The sequence below is a fragment of the Nyctereutes procyonoides genome, unplaced genomic scaffold, assembly GCF_905146905.1.
Source record: "Nyctereutes procyonoides isolate TBG_1078 unplaced genomic scaffold, NYPRO_anot_genome, whole genome shotgun sequence".
Classification (NCBI taxonomy): Eukaryota; Metazoa; Chordata; class Mammalia; order Carnivora; family Canidae; genus Nyctereutes; species Nyctereutes procyonoides.
Genome location: NW_026575133.1, coordinates 58,577,919 through 58,600,375, shown reverse-complemented (window position 1 = coordinate 58,600,375; position 22,457 = coordinate 58,577,919). Strand labels below are relative to the sequence as shown.

The following is a 22,457-nucleotide window of genomic DNA, read 5'->3' as shown; positions in this document are numbered from 1 at the left end:
GCACAGCAAAAGAAACTGTCAACAAAGTGAAAAGACAACCTACTACTGGATGGGAAAAAATATTTGATGAAGGGTTAATGTCCAAAATATATAAGGAACTCCTACAACTCAACTGCAAAAAAACAACCCAACTCAAAAATGTGTAAAAGACCTAAATAGACACCTCTCCAAAAAAGACATACAGATGACCAACACGTACATGAAAAGATGCTCAATCACTAATCATCAGGAAAATGCAAATTAAAACCACAATGAAGTATCACCTCACATCTCTAAGAATGGCCATCATCAAAAAGACAAGAGGGAGGTGTCTGGGTGGCCCAGTTAAGGGTCTGATTCTTGGTTTTGGCTCAGGTCATGATCTTAGGGTCCTGAGATGGGAGCCCCACATCAGGATCTGTGCTCAGCAGGGAGTCTGCTTCCCCTCTGCGGCCACCTCCCCCACTCATGCACTCTCTCCCTCTAAAATAAATAGATGAATCTTTAAAAAAAAAAAAAAAAGTACTGGCGAGGATGTGGAGAAAAGGGAGCCCTTATGCACTTCTGGTGAGATTGTAAACTGGTACAGCCACTGTAGAAAACACTATGGAAGTTCCTCACAAAATTAAAAATACAACTACCCTATGATCCAGCAATTCCACTCTGGGAATATATCCAAGAAAGGCAAAGACACTAACTTGAAAAGACATTTGCACCCTCATATTCACAGCAGCATTATCGATAAGAGCCAGGACATGCAAATAATCTAAGTGTCCACTGATGGACAAATGAATAAAGAAATGATGGTGTATATATATCCACAATGGAATATTATTAAGCCATGAAAAGATGAGGAATCCTACCATTTGCAACAACATGGATGGACTCCAAAGGTGTTATGCTGAGTGAAATAAGTCAGACCAAGAGAGACAAATACTGTAGGATCCCACATGTGGTGGGGAAAAAGCCCCAGAAAATCCAACCTCAAAGAAAAAATAATCAGTCTGAGAATTGTGGTTATCAGAAGTGGAAGATGGGGGAGGGGGAATTGGAGTAAAGTGGTCAAAAGGTTCAAAGTTTCAGTGATAAGATGTGTAAGTACCAGAGACGTCATGTCCAGCATGATGACTCCAGTTACCACTGCTGGATGATCCATAGCACAGCTGTGAAGAGTCAAAATCTTAAGAGTTCTCATCACAAAGAAAACCTGTTTTTCCTTTTATTCTTTTTCTTTTATATTGTATCTCTAAGAGATGATGGATATCAGCTGAACCTACTGTGGCAATCATTTCACAACCAAACCATCATGAAATATACCTTGAACTTTTGCAGTGATGTGCATCAATGATTTCTCAGTAAAACTGGGGGAAAAAACCCCAAACAAAACTTTGAGTGAATTTAACAGAATATATCTAAGTTTAAAAAAAAAATCTCATTACTGTTTGGTTTTAGAAAATAATATACACTAATATAATATGCTTTCTCCCTTTAAGAGAAAAAACTATATAAACTATTAAATCATTCAATTATTAGAAGTTCTTCAGTTAAAAGTTATATTAATTTTTTACTTTTTTAAAAGATTTTATTTATTCATGAGACACACAGAGAGGCAGAGACATAGGCGGAGGGAGAAGCAGGCTCCATGCAGGGACCCCAATGTGCAACTTGATCCCGGGACCACAGGATCACACCCTGAGCCAAACGTAGATACTCAACCACTGAGCCACCCAGGTATCCACCCCACCCCACCCCACCCCCCATAGCTTTTTTAAGTAGGCCTGGCACAGAGCACAATATGGGGTATGAACTCACAACACTGAGATCAAGATTTAGACGCTTAACTGACTGTGCCACAAGGCACCCCAAAAATTAAATAGATTTTATTTTATTTTTTTTAAATAAATTTTTATTTATTTATGATAGTCACACACAGAGAGAGAGAGAGAGGCAGAGAGAGGCAGAGACACAGGCAGAGGGAGAAGCAGGCTCCATGCACCGGGAGCCCGACGTGGGATTCGATCCCGGGTCTTCAGGATCGCGCCCTGGGCCAAAGGCAGGCGCCAAACTGCTGCGCCACTCAGGGATCCCCTAAATAGATTTTAAATCCAGTTATGTCTCCAAAAAAACAGTTCATGTTTCTATGCCACAGTTGAAAATTCCAAATAACCATATCATTAAGCACATAAACAGAAATGCCTTAGTCCATGACAGCTTTGTCCAATAAGCCCATGATTAATCTGTGCAGTTTTACTCTCTAGTGATTTCACAGATGTCCTGAGGCTGTTGGAAGAAGTAATCTGTGTATATTTATATAGAAATTGCTTCAGAAGGGCTTGGAGGGGGGCTATCCTAAAAGCTCAATCTAAGAATATATATTAAAAAAAAAATGTTGTCACAAGAAAAGTTCTCTTTAGAAAACAGTGTTTGGACCTGGTCCAGTGGGTTGTAGCCGAAACAGAATAACAATATGGCGCTTTGAGATTCCCATCCGCATCTATTGAGTCAATCTGAAGGTGTGGAACCCAGAAATCTGTATATTTATATAAGCTCCTCTAGGAGACTGACACAGCCAGGTAAAAGAATGACAGTCCTGGTAATCAATACTTAGTTCACGAGCAGGAAGGTAATCAAAATAAGAGGTGCTTCCCCATTACTAGTTAGATCATCTTTGATATTCTTCATTTCCTATGGATATATCTTTTTACAAAAAAGTAAATTAGAAGTGATCATTTTTGAAGAAGTGTTAAAATGTCTTGAACATTACGAACACATGGGATTATACAGCAAACATTTTTTATGTCCTGATGGGACAGTACACTCTTAAAATTAGGAGATCATCTTTGACAGTCTTTAAAATGTAATCTTTGGGCTCTAGTCAAGAGAATAATGGAGTCTTAGGAGGGATATTTAAATTAAATTTAATTAAAGACAAACATCACATATGTCTACCTTCCCCAAAATGGTCAATTCATCTGAATTAAGGAAATGGAAACTATTCTGACCAAAATCTTCATTCTGTGACGTGTGTTTGGGCAAGTTTAGGCAAACATCAAAGGTTTAGAAGTCCCACCACCAAACCTACAGCATCCTGAAAACGCAAAAGCCAACTTGACTCTCCAATCTGGCAGTTCAATGTAAGCTGCCAAACTTTCATCCAATGAGTCTTTCCCACTCCACATAATCTAGGTTCCTTGGGGTAGTTATGGTTTTCCCTTGACAGTTGACCAGGAGTTCAGGTACATGAACTCTCCCTTCTGATTCCCTCAGTTAGCTTGCGCAATTCTGGTATCAGAACCATAGAAGTTCAACATCGTTGTCACCAGCTCTGGAAGATCAAAATCGTGTTTCCACCCCCAGTCCTTCCGAGCATTGCTGTCGTCAAAGTTCATCGGCCAACTATCCGCTAGGAAAAGACATGGAAGAGAAGCTTAAGTTATTCAGGCTCTAGATTTGCAAAAAAGGTCTAGAACATTTTATATAAAGGTCTATCATACAAGGTACCAGAAAAGAGATTCACTCTTTGAAATTCCTCCTTTGAGCAGACCAGAGTGGCCATTATGCTCATACATAGCCATCCTCTTAGATTAGAAGATTCCATTTCATGTCCAGTGTCAGGCACTGTGAATTAGGACACACTATTAAAATCTCACACAAAGCTGTAGGGTAGGAATCCTCTACTCCAACTGTGCTCAGGGTTTTCAGGGAGTTTGCAATGATGTACCAACCTATGGCCTGGCGAACAGAATCCACGTTGTATGTAATCTGGAATTCTGGTATGTGCTTAAGAACCTCCTGGGTCAGGTCCTCTGGGGTGAAGCTCATGGCATTGACATTGTAGGTCCTCATGGAGAGGGACTCTGCTGGGGCCTCCATGACCTCCAGGGTGGCTCTGAGACAGTCATCAATATACATCATTGGGAGCCTCGTGCTGGGTTTCAGGTTGCACTCAAATTTGCCACTCTTTATGGCATCATGGAAGATCTGGACTGCATAGTCTGAAAGAGAATCCTGTCTGTAGGTCTTCTCACAACAAAATGATGAATGAGCCTCTTGCGTTAGGGCAGTGTTTCTTAAATGCCTTAGTCTTAGAACCTCTTTATGCTCCTCAACAACACAGAGGACCCCCAAGGTCTTACAGTGTGGGTCCTATCAATATCTACTACATCAGAATTATTTATAAAATTTTTTTTGAAGATTTTATTTATTTATTCATGAGAAACAGAGAGACAGAGAGGTAGAGACACAGGCAGAGAGGGAGAAGCAGACTCCACGCAGGGAGCCTAATGTGGGACTCAATCCCGGGTCTCCAGGATCATGCCCTGGGCCGAAGGCGGCACTAAACCGCTGAGCTACCCAGGCTGCCCTACTACGTCAGAAATTAACTGAGCATTAAAAAAATATTCCTACATCTTGGGATCCCTGGGTGGCGCAGCTGTTTGGCACCTACCTTTGGCCCAGGGAGCGATCCTGGAGACCCGGGATCGAATCCCACATCAGGCTCCCGGTGCATGGAGCCTGCTTCTCCCTCTGCCTGTGTCTCTGCCTCTCTCTCTCTCTCTCTGTGACTATCATAAAAAATAAAAAAATAAAAAAATAAAAAAAATAAAATAAAAAAATATTCCTACATCTTAAAATGATAATAAACCCAACAACATATTCATATGTATGATATTATACAAGAACATATATTCCAAACAAAAGAACATTTAGTGAAAAGAATCAAGCGTGTTTTACATTTTGACAATCTCTCCACTGCCTGGCTTAGTAGCAGACAGCTGGGGTCTCCTGTGCATTTAGGCTACTGTGCTGCCACACCTCACACAGCCTCTGAAAAACTCCACAGGGCACTCATAAGGGAGAGTGGAAAAAAGGCAAATACCATCTTAATATTGACATGAAAATAGTTTTGACTTCTTGGAGCCCTTGAAAAAGACCAAGGATCCTGAGGGATTCCCAGTGCAAACTTGGAGAAGCACTGTATTAAGGCAAAAGCTTTTTAAAAAAGTAACCCAAATGAAAATCCCCTTTAAAATCCTTTGGATTTTATCAAGGCTTAGCTTTTATAATGTTTTATTTTATTTTTAAGATTTTATTTATTTATTCATGACGGGGGGGGGGCAGAGTGAGAGGGAGAGAAGCAGGCTCCATACAGGGAGCATGACGTGGGACTCGATCCCGGGTCTCCAGGATCACACCCCGGGCCGAAGGCGGCACCAAAGCGCTGGGCCACTGGGGCTGCCCAAGGCTTAGCTTTTATATTGTATCTCAGGACCCCTCATATGGGGAGGATTTTTAATATGGGAGTTACCGAACATAACGCATGCTTGAGTCTAAACTCATAATAGTAATAATACCTACGCTCCTTTTAAGATATGCAATGCATACATACAGTCCATTTTCGTGGAGCCTTCTGCATTAAGCAATAAAGGCTGGATTCAAAGAAAGAGGCTATTTCCTATTTGGTGTCTTCCTACATCGCAGATGACAAATTTATTCTTGAATATGATCTGATTTCAGCACTGTGGATGGCCAATCCTGAGCTGCATTTGGAACACCAGCATGAGCTGCCCTTAACAAGTTAAAGTCAACAGGATTCCATGAGCTTCTCAGATGCACTAGCCAGAGGGGATGTAGAAAGTCAGCACGCAGCTAAAAAGACGGCCAGTCCCACGCAGCTGAAAAGACGGCCAGTCCCTTGCCACTCTTCGGGGCACCTAGAAAGCCCATCTAATGAGCAGAAGCAGAAAACAGCACTTACCAGTTGTTCCTCCTCCAGGCTGGGAATCAGCTGAAATGATTCCAGGATATCTCAGGCATCGGAAATCTAACCCATACCGGTAATGATAATACTACGAAAAAGACAAAAACTATTTTAAAACAAATCCTTTAATCAGATAGAGCAATGCAATGACAAAACAGCTCTTTGGGGCCTTAGGGATGGGATGGGAGAACGTGTGGAGTATCTTTCCATGCAGTTCTATTAAAATGCTGCTAAAGGAAATGAGACTGTAGAATTTCTAAGAGCCACTCACTTTCTTTAATAAATAACCCTTAAATTTTTATCTTCAAAAAAAATTGTCACTCTGGTGACATTTCAACACAGTCAATAATCAGCCTCCACTGATTTCCAACCTTCCTCTCGAAGAGTCACTGCTGCGGTTCGGAACAGCCCTCTGGGAGCATGTTCCCACAGTGCGGCATTGGACAGTGCGCAGAGGACTTTGAGAGAGGAGGGCAAGGCCAGCTATGTCGGCTAAGGGAGCAGACACCAGCTCACATTTGCTGTGGAGTTATAAAGACGAAGAGTATTTAAAAAAATAAAACCAGGGCAGCCCGGGTGGCTCAGCGGTTTAGCGCCTGCCTTTGGCCCAGGGCGTGATCCTGAAGACCCGGGATCGAGTCTCACTTCAGGCTCCCTGCATGGAGCCTGCTTCTCCCTCTGTCTGTGTCTCTGCCTCTCTCTCTCTCTCTGTGTCTCTCATGAATAAATATAAATAAATAAATAAATAAATAAATAAATAAACCAACCAACCAACCAAAAGTCATTTGACGTTCTCCGTAACACAAAGTTTTAAAATCACCTCCCCTAACTGCCAATCCTGGGAGCCAGAAAGAATGGAGCAGTACACATTTACAGGCAGCAAATGAGGAAGGGGGTGCCATCGTGGGGCCTCTGGGAAGCACGGAATGTTATCACATGACCAAAGGCTAAGGAGTCCTTCTGGAGCTATCAGTACCCTGCCACTTGGCAAAAACAGGACTCGGTAGGAGCAGTTCTGGGGGCTGGGCCAGATCCCCCCAAGGACGAATCAGCAAGCATATGAGGCAAAAAGAATAGAAAAGGCAATGCTGAGTCATCTTGCCAAGCAACGCTTACTTCTCCCATGAGCTCCGCGTGGACTTTGGACACCCCATAGATAGTCCTGGGCCTCTGAACACAGAGATCAGGAGTTGGATTCCGGGGAGAAGTAGGTCCGAAAGCTCCGATCGTGCTAGGCACAAACAACCGCAGATTGTGCTCTGCTGCGACGTCCAGGACGTTATGCAATCCTGAAACGAATAGAGACACTGTCTGAAAAAAATCTCTTACCAAAGAACTGAAAAAAAGCCTGGCAAACCAACCATTTGGGGCAAGACCCAGAAACTTACCGGTGATATTTACGGCTCTGGCCAAGGATACGTTTGCTTCCCCAACGGCACTGAGCAAAGCGCTATAATGAAACAACCAGGTGATGCGGTTGTTTACCACGATCTCCCGAAGATTCTTGTAATCCAGAATGTCGGAATAAATAAATGGGCCTACCAGGAACACAGCAAAACCATAGAAGTGCGAGTTTGGGATTTAAAAAGCTAAGTGGCCCTTCACCCCCTCCCCTGTTGACTCGTGAATTCCACTAGGATCCGCTTGGTGACTAAAGCACTTGGACACTCTGCAGCATTTTGCTTATGGAAGAAAAAACCCCAACCACCCCCAGGTAATAATAGCTAGGGCTTACACAGGACTTACACTTGCCAGGCACTGTCCTAAGGGCTTTCTGTATATTTAGCTCTCATACAATCTTTGAGGGAGATATATTTTTACTGGGAAGGAAACGAAGGCACAGAGAAATAAGCAGTAGCCAGGGTCAAATAGAGAATAAGTGGAAGAACTGGGCTCCCAACCAGCCAGCTGGCTCCAGAGTTGATGCGGTTAATAACCACCCCTACATTTCACTCTGATGAAAAGTTACATATTTTAAAAAGGATATAGAAGTGGATTTATTTATTTATTTATTTATTTATTTTTTTATTAATTTTTATTTATTTATGATAGTCACAGAGAGAGAGAGAGAGAGAGAGGCAGAGACACAGGCAGAGGGAGAAGCAGGCTCCATGCACCGGGAGCCCGACGTGGGATTCGATCCCGGGTCCCCAGGATCACGCCCTGGGCCAAAGGCAGGCGCCAAACCGCTGCGCCACCCAGGGATCCCAGAAGTGGATTTTTTTTAAAGATTTTATTTGTTCATGAGAGATACAGAGAGAAAGGCAGAGACATAGGCAGGCTCCTCGAGGGGAGCCAATATGTGGGACTCAATCCCGGTACTCTGGGACCATGCCCTCAGCTGAAGGCAGAGGCCCAACCACTGAGCCACCCAGGCACCCCTAGAGGTGGATTTTTAAAAGAACTTGGTATAGGTATAGAAGGACTGCAAGCCTGAGCTAGGCAGAGCAGGTTTTGTTCAGTGGCACCCACTTAACAGCAAAGTACCAGTAAGCTGAAGGCTGACATGGAACCAGGAAGGACCAGGAGACTTTCCAAAAATGTTTGTAAGGTAGGAGGAAACTTGAGGAGTCTGAAGTGTTTGTGTGTGTGCACAGCAGTTTAAGAGGAAGTCTATGCTGGGGCGCCCAGTGGCTTAGTCGGTTCAGCACTGGACTCTTGATTTCACCTCAGGTCATGATCTTGGGGTCGTGCGATTGAGTCCTGTGTCAGGCTCTGTGCTCAACATGCAAAGCCTACTTGGGATTCTCACTCTCTCCCTCTAAAATAGTAAATTAAAAAAAAAGATTTTATTTATTTATTCCTGAGAGACACAGGGAGAGAGGGAGAGACCTAGGCAGAGGGAGAAGCAGGCTCCCTGCGGGGAGCCCAATGTGGGTCTCGATCCCAGGACCCTGGGATCATGCCCTGAGATGAAGGCAGACACTCAACCACTGAGTCACCCAGGTGCCCCTTTTTAAAGAGTAAGTCTGTGTTGAAATAGGAGGATTAATTGCTCCAAATTTTTAAAGTTTCTTTTCTTCATTACAGAACTTGATTTTGGTGTTCCCTCTGAGCAGAGAAGTTAACTAAAAACTCAAAAAGTTGGGAATCAAAGTTTTTATTCAGAAAATACTATTCCAAATAAGATCCAAAGATGTCATTCCCAACTTTACTTCGAGTTCAGAAGAGCTCTCCTGTTCTTATAACACCTGAACAAGCAGCAGCATTACTGTAGACATTTCACAGAACTATAAGGGACCAAAATAGATTTTTTTTTTTTTTTGAAGAGAGAGAGTGGGAGAGCAGGGGGGGAGGGAGGGGGAAGAGATAGGGGGAGGAGGGGAAGGGGAGAGAGAGAGAGAGAGAGAGAGAGAGAGAGAGAGAGAGAGAGAGAAGAGAGAGAGAATCCCAAGCAGGCTCCACACTCAGCATGGAGCCAGACCCAGGGCTCGATCTCATAACCCTGAGATCATGACCTGAGGCAAAATCAGAAATCAGACACTTAAAACGACTGAGCTACCCAGGTGCCCCAAAACAGGCAATTTTTAAAAGTCACACAACTGAGCCTTAATAACACCTTTCTTTTCATCACAAGCCTGGTTATGAGCTGATCCCATGAGCCACCTCTCTAACTGCATTTTGAAAATCAAAGATAAAGGCAAGGCGTCTTGATCTCTTACCACTGTGGAAGATGTGGTCGGGGGGTTTCCTTATGTCAGACAAAATCACACTGTCCTTCCCAAATCGTTTCCTGAAGGGAAAAATCAAGACCTGTGAGTTGTACATCTAGGATATACCTGGTCCAGTGAAAACACTGTCTCAAATAGGGCAAAGGCCCAGCGTGGGAGCTGATGAGCCACGGATCTGCTACAAGTCTATGATACTAAAAGCAAAATAAAATGATTAAATATTGCCAAAGAAAAATATATATACCGAAGAACTCAGATTTTCAATTTCAGCTTTTTGGGCTCTTACCTCAGAAAGTTAGCAAGCCCCACTCCAAGCTGGCCAAGACCCCCTAGATGAAGAAGAAAAAAAGTGGAACTTTAATCCAAATCTAACCAATTCAGTTATTTCCAGAATGTAGTAGCAGAATAAGACTATATGACAATCTCAGCTAATTAGGGAAAGCCCCAGTCTGACTTGGTGGGGCTAAATTATATCTTCCAAGCTAGGACTGAGATCAATGTAGGTGATATTAGTTGTAGATAAAACTCTTTCCATGGAGTGACTGATGGCAAGCAAGGGTGCAGGAAGAGGACAATCACAAGAAAGTCGAACCTCCTAGCTCCTTAGGCCAGCAATCCCCTCTCAGACCTGCCCTTATTATTTGAAGCTTGAGTGCAACAGGTGCCAAAACACTCAAAGCCAAATATAACAGTCTGAGATCAGCCTTCGGTGGGGTTACCCAGAAGCCCATCCCCCATTAGAACTGGGCTGGGGTAGGGGAGGGGAAAGAGGAGACAAAGCAGGAAGCCATCTGTTAAAAGGGTAGACAACTGAGTCGACAAGGAGCCCTAAAGAAAGCTAAAAATGACTATTAGAGGGACAACCTGGCTCAGCGGTTGACCATCTGCCTTTGGCTCAGGGCATAATTCCAGTTCTGGAATCAAGTCCCACGTTGGGCTCCCTGCAGGGAGCTTGCTTCTCCCTCTGCCTAGGCCTCTGCCTCTTTCCCTGTGTCTCTCATGAATAAATAAAATCTTTTAAAAAAATGACTATTAAGCTTCCTAATTTAGAGGCTCAAAAATGCCACCAATAGGAATGGGCATGCTGTGGGCTGGGAGTATAGCTGGAGGCGGCAACCACAAATTTCATCTGGGAGAAATAAATGAGGTAGGGTGATACAGAATGTGGGATTTCCTGTAAGCACTTGTTGCCATGGGACTGGAACCAGGAAGGATGGTGTATAGGGGAAATGACTATACCTTAAGTCCATTTCCAGAGAAGACCAGAAAGAGGTAGTGAAGATACACACACACACACACACACACACACACACACACACACACACAGTGAGGAATGTCAGAAGCCAGTGAAAGACAATCTGGTGGGAAGAAGGAAATAAAGTGTGTCCATCAAGTCAGAGGTAGGGTTGGTTTGGCTGGAAGGTGTGGAGTGCCAGGGAAGGCCCGGGGCAAGGAGGGCAGGGCAGCAGGGGCTGGGTGGACACAACGTAAGGGCCACAAGGAGCAACTCTGGCGGCGACGTGATCAACGACATTGTAAGATAATGGGGACAGGTTCCTTGGATGTGCAACAACTGCTGGGAATCGAGGACATCGAATTTAGGTTGAGGAGTTTGGCCAAGACAAGACGCACCTGATGCGCTGCCCACTCCCTATACAGGAGCGCCCTCACCCCCGGGCCACCCCAGCTCCACAGCAGCTTCTGCTCCCGGTTTCCTGCAGCCGACCTTCAGAGAATACACAGAATTACGACATGGACACAAAGCACTAGCAACGGTGGCACAGCGAGAATTTCAGGCTTGCGGGATCCTGGAGGAAGCCAACAGTGGAAAAGGCTGTTTCTGATGAATACATGTTGACTGGTGGCATGGGAGCTGTTCCAAACACAAAGCCGTGCAGAAACAGCACAAGAAAAAAAAAGAAGAAAGAGGATCAATTTGCAAATCCTGAAAAAAAGGAAAAAAAAACCAACCTGTAATTAAGACGCGTGGCTGGTCTGTTCCAGAGAATGAGGCAGAGTGGAAGCTGGCATCTGCTGGAATCTGCCGAGGGGAGGTGCCCAGAAACCGCAGCGGCGGGGCAGGCATCCAACAGCCACAGGCTGGGCTCCCCAGCATCTGGCCGGCGACCTGCCGCAGCATCCTAGCGAGCGGCATTTCTCTACAAACACCCTGCAGGAAAAGGGGAGCAGGGTTCATTATGCCACCTTTTATTCTCCCAACCTCTCCAAACGCAAGCTAAGATTGTCAGCTCATGGGCAAAAAGCAAGCTGGACTCATGAACCGAACTAAAGAGGCTGCTGAGTGGGCCGACAGGAAGCCGGTCAAGAGCCTACGGTGAGCTGGGCTCTGAAAAGGGGATCAAACACTGCAGGCAGACAAAAGCCGGGCAGAGATTTAGAATTGAAACCGCATAATGCTGACATCAACTGCATCTAATGGTCACGGTGGAGGGGACCCCACATAGAGCCAGAAATGCCAGATACACCAAGTCAGTGGATCCTAGCGAGGTCTTTACCACCGTAAGCAATTTGTTCACACACCATGGGAAGGCACATATGGGTCCCAGATTAAATAACCTCATGCCCTACAAATCTTGTGCTAACGCCTAGATGTTCTCTTTAGAATGAATGCAACTAGAAAAGCAGGTGGTTAAGACAGAAAGACCCTCAGTGATACTCAATAAGCTGTGACTACTTTTTTTTTTTTTTTTTTTTTTTTTTTTTTTTTTTTTACTGCCCTCTTAGGACTATTTGGAAGAGCCATCTTCTTTCCTTCCAGATCATGTACATTTTAGTCTTTCTCCTCTTTCTCACCAGTTTTATTGCTTCTGGACCATGAATCCATTTTGGCCTTCAGAGGTCAAGATGGTCTGATCATATAAGGCTTGAGACTAGAGGCACATGCAGGGCTTTCATTTTGCTGATTCCATCCCTCACACCCAGGCAAGCATGTCACAAGAGTAAATCAGAGCCACATAGCCTGCTCTGCTGGTTCCCACCCTCTAAAGTCAGGCCTGTTGCACTCTGCACATGGCCCCATGGCTTCCATGGTAAGATTTCCAAGAGCTGGGAGATGAGGCTTCAGAGCCGACTCTGGTGACCTACCCCCTTCCAAGGAGCTCACCAGATCTAACCATCTTATATTTGTCAACTACATTTGAAGACTGTTTAAAATCTGAACTTAGCCTGCTCCCACACTCAACTCAGGGTCTTAAGAAAACAGTAATACACAGCCCTTGAGAGTCCCTGGGGCTCTTTGTCCCAGCTAATTTTGCCAAACAAGTAGAAGAGAGGCTTCTGCTACAACATTTCTGGCTGCTGGGGTGGGGGGGTGGGTAGTCGGGACTATGCAAGAGGTCCCCACTGTGGGCCACGTTATAGGAAAGGCCCAAATATCCCTTGGAAGACCTTTGGGTTAATCATCCTTACAGCCATTGTGGTCATCTGAAACCAGGTAAGAACTCTTGATTCTTTTTTGGGAGGTGGGGGGAGCAGGAGGTGGTAAACTGTAATTTTCTTATTGGAAAACAAATGTATAACTCAGAATGGACTTGAGGCAAACTGTGCCATAAACAGATTTTCTTTAAGGGGCTAAACAGAGTTTAAAAAGCAAGTAACAATAAAAGAAAATGTTTCTAGTAAAGGACCAGCAGTACAAAAAGATACTGTACGAGTACATGGATAACACACCCGTTTTGCAATAGTGCAGCTCTGAAGTACATGTTGCTGACTGTCCATACTCTATGTATAGAGTTATGGCTCCTCGCTTTTACAACATGCTGACACTTCCTAATGAAAACCACTCCAAAAAAAAAAAAAAAAAAAAAAAGAGCATAACCCAGATCTTCCCTCATTTGACCAATTCCATTTAGGATGAAGTGTGCAGAAGGGCTTAGATTTATCCAGAGGAAGCCATGTGCAACATGTGACTGGATCAGTTGGCTCAAATAAGGTTTCAGGACAATGACAGTAGGATAAGGGAAGAAAACAGAGGAATGAAATCCTAATCACTATACATGCATATTTTTGGACAGCAGAGGGAAACCTTTTATAGAGAAGTTACAAAGAAGAGGCAAATAAAGAATTTGGTACAAGAAATTGAACCCATTCTATACAATGTCCACATAGTGCTGTCATCATGTATACAGTCTTCACAGTCCATGTGCCCATCACCATGATTATCTGCTTCCCTGTCCATTTTGTCAACCTCAGCATCTGCTCGCTTCTCTCTCAGGTTTGTCTTCACACGGTGAAGCCCAACACTCATATAGTCACTGCCATCCTTATCAAACACATGGAATGCTCTCCAATTTCTTCCTCACTGTTTCATTCATTTTTCTTGCCAGCATTGTCAGAAATTCTGGGGCTCTGTTGAACCATGACCATCAGCATTCACTTCATTGATCGGGTCTTATAACTGTGCTTCTGGGAGGTTCTGCCCAGAGAGACCTCGTTATAGTTCCCAACACTGGTTGGGTTTTTTGTTTGTTTGTTGTTAAGAGTTGGGGGGGGGGAGCAGAGGGAGAGGGAGAAAGAGAATCCCAAGCAGGCTCCACAATCAGAGCCCAATGTGGGGCTCAATTCCACGACCCTGAGATCATGACCTGAGCTGAAATCAAGAGTCTGACACTCAACCGACTGAGCCACCCAGGCACCCTGAGGCTCACATTTTTTTTTTTTTTGAGGCTCACATTCTTAACTGAAAATAAAGCATTTTAGGTTAGCCATGTGAACAATTTGTAATTGAGTTGGTCCTTCTTATTTCACTTTGATTAATAGCTAACATTTTGATGCTCGCTATCTCACTATATGCCCAGGTCAGTGAGAGATGCAGCTCTTAACCACCAAGCAGCACTACTGTCCCCATCATACAACTGCTTTAACAATGCATGAACCTTTAAAACAAAAACTGCCAACCATCTACAGCAAATAGCTTTTCCAAGTCAAGATTATCACCCTGCTCTCACCAAGTTCAACTGAATAGTGTTAAGGCAACAGTTTTTTTTTTTTTTTTTTTTTTAAGGCAGCAGTTCTCAAGTTTTTTGGTCTGTGGGCTTTATATTCTTAAATATTGAGGACTCTGAAGAGCTTCTGTTCATGTGGTTTACATCAAACAATTCTTGTTGTGTTAGAAAGCAAAACAGATGAATGTTTAATATAATAACTCATTTAAAGCCAATAAAAATTTTTATGAAATAATTATATTTAAAAAAATAGCAAAAAGAGTGCCATTTGTTTGTACATCTTTGTTGTCTGCCTTAATGGAAAACAGCTGGATTCTCATCTGCTTGCACCCAATCTGTTACTTAAATTGAAGTATATAGAAAAAAAAAATCCAGACTCACAAAGTGAAATACTGGGAAAAGGGAGCAGTATTGTAAAAGCCTTTTCAGAAAATTCTGGATACTCATCTTTGCAAACCAAAACTTGACACATGGACACGTGGTAGTTTTGTAAAGGTCAGTTGCAATGTAGAATCTGAAGCCATTATCAGTGAACTTTTTGGATTATGTATCTTAAAAGCCACTGGTCTACCTAGTGCTTGGAGCAGATCTTTACCCCTGAAGAATTTTGTAATTTTGTGCACTGGTCTTTTGGAAAATATTGGTTCAGCAAATTACGCAGAACTTCCCAGTGTTAACACACTTCACTATAGAATATCAAAAGGTCATAGTGATTTCATCAGAAAGTTTCTAAATACTGAGAAGCTATCAAGCTCACAGTGGTAGATACAAGTTAACAGGCAACAAATGCCATTAGTTGTTTCCTCAAAGGGACAAGCTCACTTGGTTCATTTTTTAAAAACTACATCCGGGACACCTGGGTGGCTCAGCGGTTGAGCGTCTGCCTTTGGCTCAGGGCATGATCACAGGGTCCTGGGATCAAGTCCCATATCGGGCTCCCCACAGGAGCTTGGTTCTCCCTCTGCCTAGGTCTCTGCCCCTCCCTCTCTCTCATGAATACATAAATAAAATCTTAAAAAAATAATAAAACAAAAAACTGTATCCAAGCATGAATAACTCTAGTTTTTCGGTCATTCCTTGAGGCAAAAATGATTTTCTATAAGGAAAAAAAAGTGGCCATTTCTGCCTACAATTCAATCATACTAAAGTGCTTTACTTCAAGATAGCCATCACACCTTAACACAAACAAGTGCATCCCCTCAGCACAAGCCATACTGAAAAGATAAGTTTTGAGCCTGGGTGGATCAGTCGGTTGAGCATCTGCCTTGGGCTCAAGTCATGATTCCAGGGTCCTGGGATCGAGCCAGTATGGGGCTCCCTATTCAGCGAGGAACCTGCTTCTCTCTTCCCTCCGCCCCTCCCCCTGGCTTGTGTGCTCTCTCAAATAAAATGTTTAATAAATAAATAGATACATTTTATTAAATATTGACCCTTGAAGACCTAACAATTTTACTGTCATAGAAAAGGCATTCCTAAGTAAAACTGGCAGATTTTCTTTTCTTTTTTAGAAAGCACATGAAGACCATCTACTAGTACTTTGATGCCACTGCCTTGATTCCTGCAAAGACACCTGTGGTTTTAGCCAGCATTGCTTTGGCCCCATCAGTGCAAATTCAGTCTAGTTGTCCCAAAATAAACCATGAAATTCAAATAAGTTATTCTACACCGAATACCTTGGCACTACTTGTGTTTGCTGCTAAGTGTTCGCCAGAAAGATACTCCCTGATGACTGGTTTGGTGCTGGTACCAGATGAATACAAACAAAATGACAAATCCAGCCATGACTGCAAATTCTTCCTTTTTTTTTTTTAAAAAAAAAAAAAGACTTTATTTATTCATGAGAGACAGAGAGAGAGAGAGAGAGAGAGGCAGAGACACAGGCAGAGGGAGAAGCAGGCTCCATGCAGGGAGCCCGATGTGGGACTCGATTCTGGGACCCCAGGATCACAAGCTGGGCCAAAGGCAGGCGCTACACTGCTGAGTCACCCAGAGATCCCAAATTCTTCCATTTGTAAGACAAAATACATTTCTGTTAAGATCCTAACTCAGTCTTCATGTTTGCAGCTAAATTTTTAATTTGACAAGTTTCTATATTATTACAAAGTGACAGTGCTGATTTCTTTCAATGCTTTTTTTTATCCAAACAAGGCTTTATTGTGTTTCTCCCCACTGCAATCTTATAACCTATCCTGCTAGATGCTTTAATAGCTTTTTCATTTTTAGTTTGGAAAGCTATAACAAATCATTTTTGGCTTTTCAAGAGCTCATCATAACTACATTTAGGTCACTCAATTCATTTTTCTTCAGAGGATTCGGAATAGTTGATCTCAGAGTTAACAGCACTGACACCATAATATGATTCAAAAGGGTTCTGCAGCATATAAGACACATAATGTAAATTTCTAACAACTGTAAAATGGTCAAAATTGATCACATTTTTAGGTCTTATTTAGTTCTGTATACTGCTCTGGAGTAAATTCCTCCTTTCCTTTATTCAAGGAACTCTGATAGATCATTTCATTTTTTTTTCCCAGCATTTATAGACATGGATGATACAGCTCTGAGTAGAAAAATGTTTTCTTAGCATCCCCCTGTTTAGCCAACAATCCTTAAAAAATACATAAGTATCCTTTCATTTTAGAATACTTTCATATCATTTAAAAATTTAGAAAAGTTTTCAAATCAAGACTATGAAGCATACTTACTTTTTGTTATTTTTCTTTCCATATAGGCACACGGAAAACCTAGGGATTTCAAAGTGATGACTTATTAAAGGAAATGAGGTCGCAGAAGTGATAATGGGTATAACTGAAGGTAGCTAGTAAGCATGCAGTAGAAGTACTAAGAACTGAATTCACCTCTGAAAACACTTATTTATACTCCAAGCCTACTTACTCTTAGAAGGTTCTAGAAACACAAGAGTCTGGAATACACGCAAACACACTTCATTAATCAGAGGAAAAGCTCATCCCAAGTCAGTGTACACTGGAAAATGCTACTCTATGCTTTTAAGAGAAAGGATGTAAAAGGCAAATGACGTCTTAGTCTTCTTTTTAGAATAGCTGGACCTCACAGACCCTACAAAATATCTCAGGGAAGCCCAGGATTCCCCAGATCATACTTTGAGAAGAGCTGTTCTACAGTAAAATTTGCTCTACCAATCTAGTTATTAAATTTATATAGAGAGAATCCATCACAATCTCAGTCCCTCTTTAAAGATTAGATTATAGTCCACAGACTTTCTCTTTCAAGCACCTTGTTTATTTAACCTGCAAAGGGACAAAAAAGAAACAGGTCAACAGACTCTTCTCCAGAAAGAATGGAGTGCCTCCCCAGCCCAGGCCTTTAGGGGTGGTTGTTATACCATTTCCCCCAACTCTTGGCGTGCGCCCTCTGGGCAGGAACCACAGAACTCTAAGACAGCAGTGACCTCATGAAGAGGGTCGGACTGATGGAGATAGAGACTCAGAGCTCAGGCTGCTTTGGTCATGTATGGATATGGGGGGGGGGCGCTGGTTAAGGAATCAAGGAGAAGAATACTAAAGTCTCTAATTTGTGCTGCTGTAAGAATGGGCTCCCTAGAGAAGCAGGTGAGGTGAGAAGGCATTGAGTTTGGTTTTGTATACATTGGTCTTAGATGCCAAGAGACAACATGGCAGTCTCGCTCACAAAGTTGTGAGCTCTTAGGAGCAATTCTAGCAATACCTGATGCAGGTCAGTACTCACCAAATCCTAGCTCTAATCATTCATAGCTATAGAGACAGTAAATAAGAACATATTAAGTAATATCTCTGGCACTAAAGCATGAAGGTAAAAGTATCCAGCCACTGACAAATGGATGGATGCACAAAATGTGGTATATACACACAACAGTATATTGTTCAGCCTTGAAAAAGGAGATCTTGCCACATGCTAAAACATGCATAAACCGCCAGAACACTATGCAAAGTGAAATAAGCCAGTTACAAAAGGCCAATTACCAAACCACCCCACTCTTACGACTTATACCAGGTATCTAAAGCAATGAAAATCACAGAAAAAGGAAGTAGAAAGGTAGTTACTAAGGGTATGGGATTAGGGGGAAAGAATATCGGTGTTTAATTTCTTGGCATATAGTTATCAGTAAGATGAGAACGTTCTACAGATCTGTTGCACAGTAACGTAAACTTAACACTGCTAAAGTATACACGTAAAAATAGTTAACATGGTAAATTTAAATTATGTGACTGCAACCCCAATTTAAAATATTTAAATTCACTTAAGAAACAAACAAATGGTCTACACACACCTATATTGCTGAAGAGCTACAAAATTTACCCAATAGAGATAAGTGCTGCCTCCAGAAACCTAACAGTTCAGTTGGTGCCTACCAAACCCCAGTCTCATTCAAACTCCCAAGCCCTGGAGCACCCGAGTGGCTCAGTGGTTGACCAGCTGCCTTTGCCTCAGCTCCTGATCCTAGGTCCTGGGACCCAGTCCCACATCAGGCTCTGCTGGGGGGTGGGGACTACTTCTCCCTCTTCCTCTCCCTGTATCTCTCATAAATAAAATCTTAAAAAAAAAAAAAATCTCTCAAGATCTTGTCCCACTTAACTCCCCAATGTGTTTTTCTCCCTCTGCTTATAAACCTGCTAAAACCTATCTTGTCCTCCTGCTGTCTTTGTTTCCTCTCCCAGTCCCAGGGGTGTTGGGTTGCTCCCAACCTCCATTCCCTACCCCTCCTAGTGGGGCTTCCTACCCTGCCCTCTGGGACACTGCTTTCACTAAAGAGGTGCCATGTGCCTGGTTGACGACTTCCAGGCTCTAAATTTTCCAGCACCAGGAAGCTACTAACCACGCCCCCCCACTCCGCCCCCCCCCCCCCAAGACCTCAGGTTCTCCTACCTCTTTGCTGTAAAGACCCATAATGCTTAAATAACACATTTGCAAGGCGGTCTCTCCTTTTATTTTAAGATTTTTAAAAAATTTATTTATTCATGAGACACACAGAATGGGAGAGAAAGAGAGGCAGAGACACAGGCAGAGGGAGAAGCAGGCTCCATGCAGGGAGCCCGACTTGGTACTCGATCCCGGGACTCCAGGATCACGCCCTGAGCTGAAGGCAGCACTAAACCGCTGAGCCAGGCGGGTTGCCCCAGTCTCCCCTTTAAATCGTCCTGTTCCTTAAATAAGAAATGTGTACTCTTCATAGAACTGACCCAAGGAAAAAAATCAGGCCCCTGACTACAGCAGCACAGATGAAAGGGCTGCTTTCCTGAACTCTTACTTAACCCCCACCTACCCCTGAAGCTGGGATCTTTTCTCCATTTCGCAGGATGAACTGACCTGCCCGAGGTCAGGCAAACACACCACCAAGAGGGGGTGCGAAACCGGATTCGTGGAGTCTCAAACAAACCCTCCTTCCAGGGTGTTATGCTGAGTGAAGTAAGCCAACCGGAGGACAATCATCATATGGTTTCACTCATACGGGGAATATAAAAAATAGTGAAAGGGAATAGAGGGGAAAGGAGAGAAAACGAGTAGGAAATTGATATCAGAGACGGAGACAAACCATGAGAGACTCCTAACTCTGGGAAACGAACAAGGGATAGTGGAAGGGGAGGGGGGCGGGGGGGGGTTGGGGTGACTGGGTGACGGGCACTGAGGGGGCGCTCGACGGGATGAGCACTGGGTGTTATGCTATGTTGGCAAATCGAACTCCAATCAAAAATATACCAAAAAAAAAAAAAAACAAACAAAACCCTCCTTCCACCACCCTCACACTTCTCCCTCAAGAGGAGGGATGCGGGATCCCTGGGTGGCTCGGTGGTTTAGCGCCTGCCATCGGCCCTGGGCGTGATCCTGAGGTCCCGGGATCGGGTCGGGTCCCGTCCCGTGTCCCGTCCCGTGTCGGACTCCCTGCAGGGAGCCTGCTTCTCCCTCTGCCTGTGTTTCTTTTTCTTTTTTTTTTTTAAGATTTATTTATTTATTTATGAGAGAGAGAGAGAGAGAGAGAGAGAGAGAGAGAGAGGCAGAGACACAGGCAGAGGAAGGAGCAGGCTCCATGCCGGGAGCCCGACGTGGGACTCGATCCCGGGTCTCCAGGATCACACCCTGGGCCAAAGGCAGGCGCCAGACCGCTGCGCCACCCCGGGATCCCCTCTGCCTGTGTTTCTGCCTCTCTCTGTCTCTCATGAATAAATAAATAAATCCTTAAAAAAAAAAAAAAAAGAGGAGGGATGCGACCAGGCACCCAGGAAGAAGACAAAGAGGACTCATCTGCGTGGGCGCGCGGAGGGGGGCACCCACCAGCCCAGGGCTCGGGGCACCGCCACGGAGCCTCCGTACCCGCCTTTGCCAAACCTCAGGTTCCCTCAAGCTTAGAAACAGGACGAGGATACCCCCCCCCCGCCGCCTGCTGAGAGCGTTTAACAGAGCGAACCACGAAGAGCACTTAGCAAACTGCCCAACGTAAAGACTCCACGAGCAGGTCAAGTCCGGACTTACCTTGGCGATGATCCGAAAGCCAGGGAAAAAGAAAAAGCCCAGAAAAACAAAACACAAACCCAGAGCTCTAAGCTTGAGGTACAGAGGGTCTTGGAGGAGGCCTGGCTCTGCGGGACGCGAGGAGGGAACCCAAGGGACGCGGGGCTGAGCCGCACACGGGTCCCCGGGCCTGGCCCTCGGGGGAGGGGGTGTGGGGTCGCATCCTTCCCGGGAAGCGGCCGGAGAACCGTGGCGCCCACCCTTATTCCTGGGCAGAGGGGGGTCCTCGCAAGGTGGAAGGGGACATGTGTCGACCCCAGCAGCGCCCCGACCTCTCCGCCCCCCCGCGACCCCGGTGTCGGCTGGAATCGCGGGGTCACACTGGGGGCCCCGCGACCTCGGCCTACGCGCCTAGCGGGGATCCGTCCCGGGCACAGCCCCGGGGGGCACGTCCGGCCACCCCCGCACTGACCTTCCCGCAGGGCCGCCCCAGATGCTGCGCCGCGGGAACCCGAGCTGCGGCCGCGGGCGGAGAGCGCAGCAGCCCGGTGCGCCGCGCCTTTATTCCCTCCTCCCCTGAACCCGCCCCTCCGCGCACCAATCCCCTTCCTCGGCGGGGGCCCCGGGTCACGAGGGGGCCGGGGTGCGGGACCGGTCGGGCGAGGGAGCCCCCCCCCCCCGTGCGCAGCGTCGCCCGCGGCGGCAGGTCCGGGCTGCGCGTCCTGGCCTGGGCCCCTCCGCAGGGTCAGGGTGCGCGCAGCTCTGCCAGGGCCTCCCCGTCCGCGGGCATCGGCCCCTCCGTACCACCCCACCCCCACCCCCACCCCCGCACCGCGGGAACCGGCTCGGGCAGGCGTGCAGCACCTCTGCCGGGGACCTGGGGAGCAGGGCGGGACCCGCCGAGGGCGCAGCGCAGGACCCCGAGCCAGGAGATCGAATCCTTGAGCGAATCCTGTCCTCTTGGTTTCCCACGTGGGAAGCATCAGTGTCAAATTAGATCACCCCCCAAGGGCACGGAGCGGCCCAGTGAGCATCATCTGGGTCATCTGGGAACTTGTTAGACCTGAAGGTCTCCGGCGGCGTCCCGGGCCTGCAGAGTCAGGCTCCTCCCGGGCGGGGCCCCGCGAGCTGCGCTCGACCCGCCCCTCCAGGTGATGCTGCGCGCGCTCTAGCGGGGGCCGCGCTGGTCGCGGTTCTCGGGCTTCGCCGCCTTTTGCGATCACCGGGGACTTTTTGAACCTCCCAATGCCCAGGCTGCGTTCAGGACTGAGCGAATCAGAATCTCCTTTGGGGGTTTTGGAGGGGGGAGGAGCCCAGGCTTAAGTTGTTTTGTTAAAGCCCCTCAAGTGTCCAAGGTGAGAGCCACCGATCAACCCGTGCTTAAGGGCTTGGTTCAAAGCAGCCCCCACTCCATCTACTGAATCACAGCACTTTTAAAGATCCCCAAGCAATTGTCAAGCACGTCAGGAGTTTGGAAGACTCTAAGGAAAGCCACCTCCAACATTAAAATCTATGATGTGGGACGCCTGAGTGGCTCAGCGGTTGAGCGTCTGCCTTTGGCTCAAGCCCTGATCCCAGGGTCCTAGGATCGAGCCCCTCCCAACCCCCCAACCCCCC

General features: G+C 45.5%; 1 protein-coding gene across 3 annotated transcripts; it reads right to left on the bottom strand.

Moving 5' to 3' along the window:
* Positions 1-2,755: 2,755 nt before the first annotated feature.
* LOC129493612 (L-threonine 3-dehydrogenase, mitochondrial) lies at positions 2,756-21,723 on the bottom strand. 3 transcript variants are annotated; one of them, XM_055299938.1, is made up of 9 exons: positions 21,705-21,723; positions 11,383-11,581; positions 9,698-9,740; positions 9,403-9,473; positions 7,129-7,278; positions 6,857-7,029; positions 5,738-5,828; positions 3,705-3,974; positions 2,756-3,382 (listed from the first exon to the last, which is right to left on the bottom strand). In XM_055299938.1, the coding sequence occupies exons 2-9, from the start codon at positions 11,564-11,566 to the stop codon at positions 3,243-3,245; spliced, it is 1,122 nt and encodes a 373-aa protein (XP_055155913.1). In that variant the 5' UTR covers positions 11,567-11,581; positions 21,705-21,723; the 3' UTR covers positions 2,756-3,242. The 3 variants fall into 3 exon arrangements, with proteins under 3 accessions (XP_055155913.1, XP_055155911.1, XP_055155912.1); XM_055299936.1 differs by lacking the exon at positions 21,705-21,723 and adding an exon at positions 21,313-21,385; XM_055299937.1 differs by lacking the exon at positions 21,705-21,723 and adding an exon at positions 17,081-17,119.
* Between the last annotated feature and the right edge of the window lie 734 nt (positions 21,724-22,457).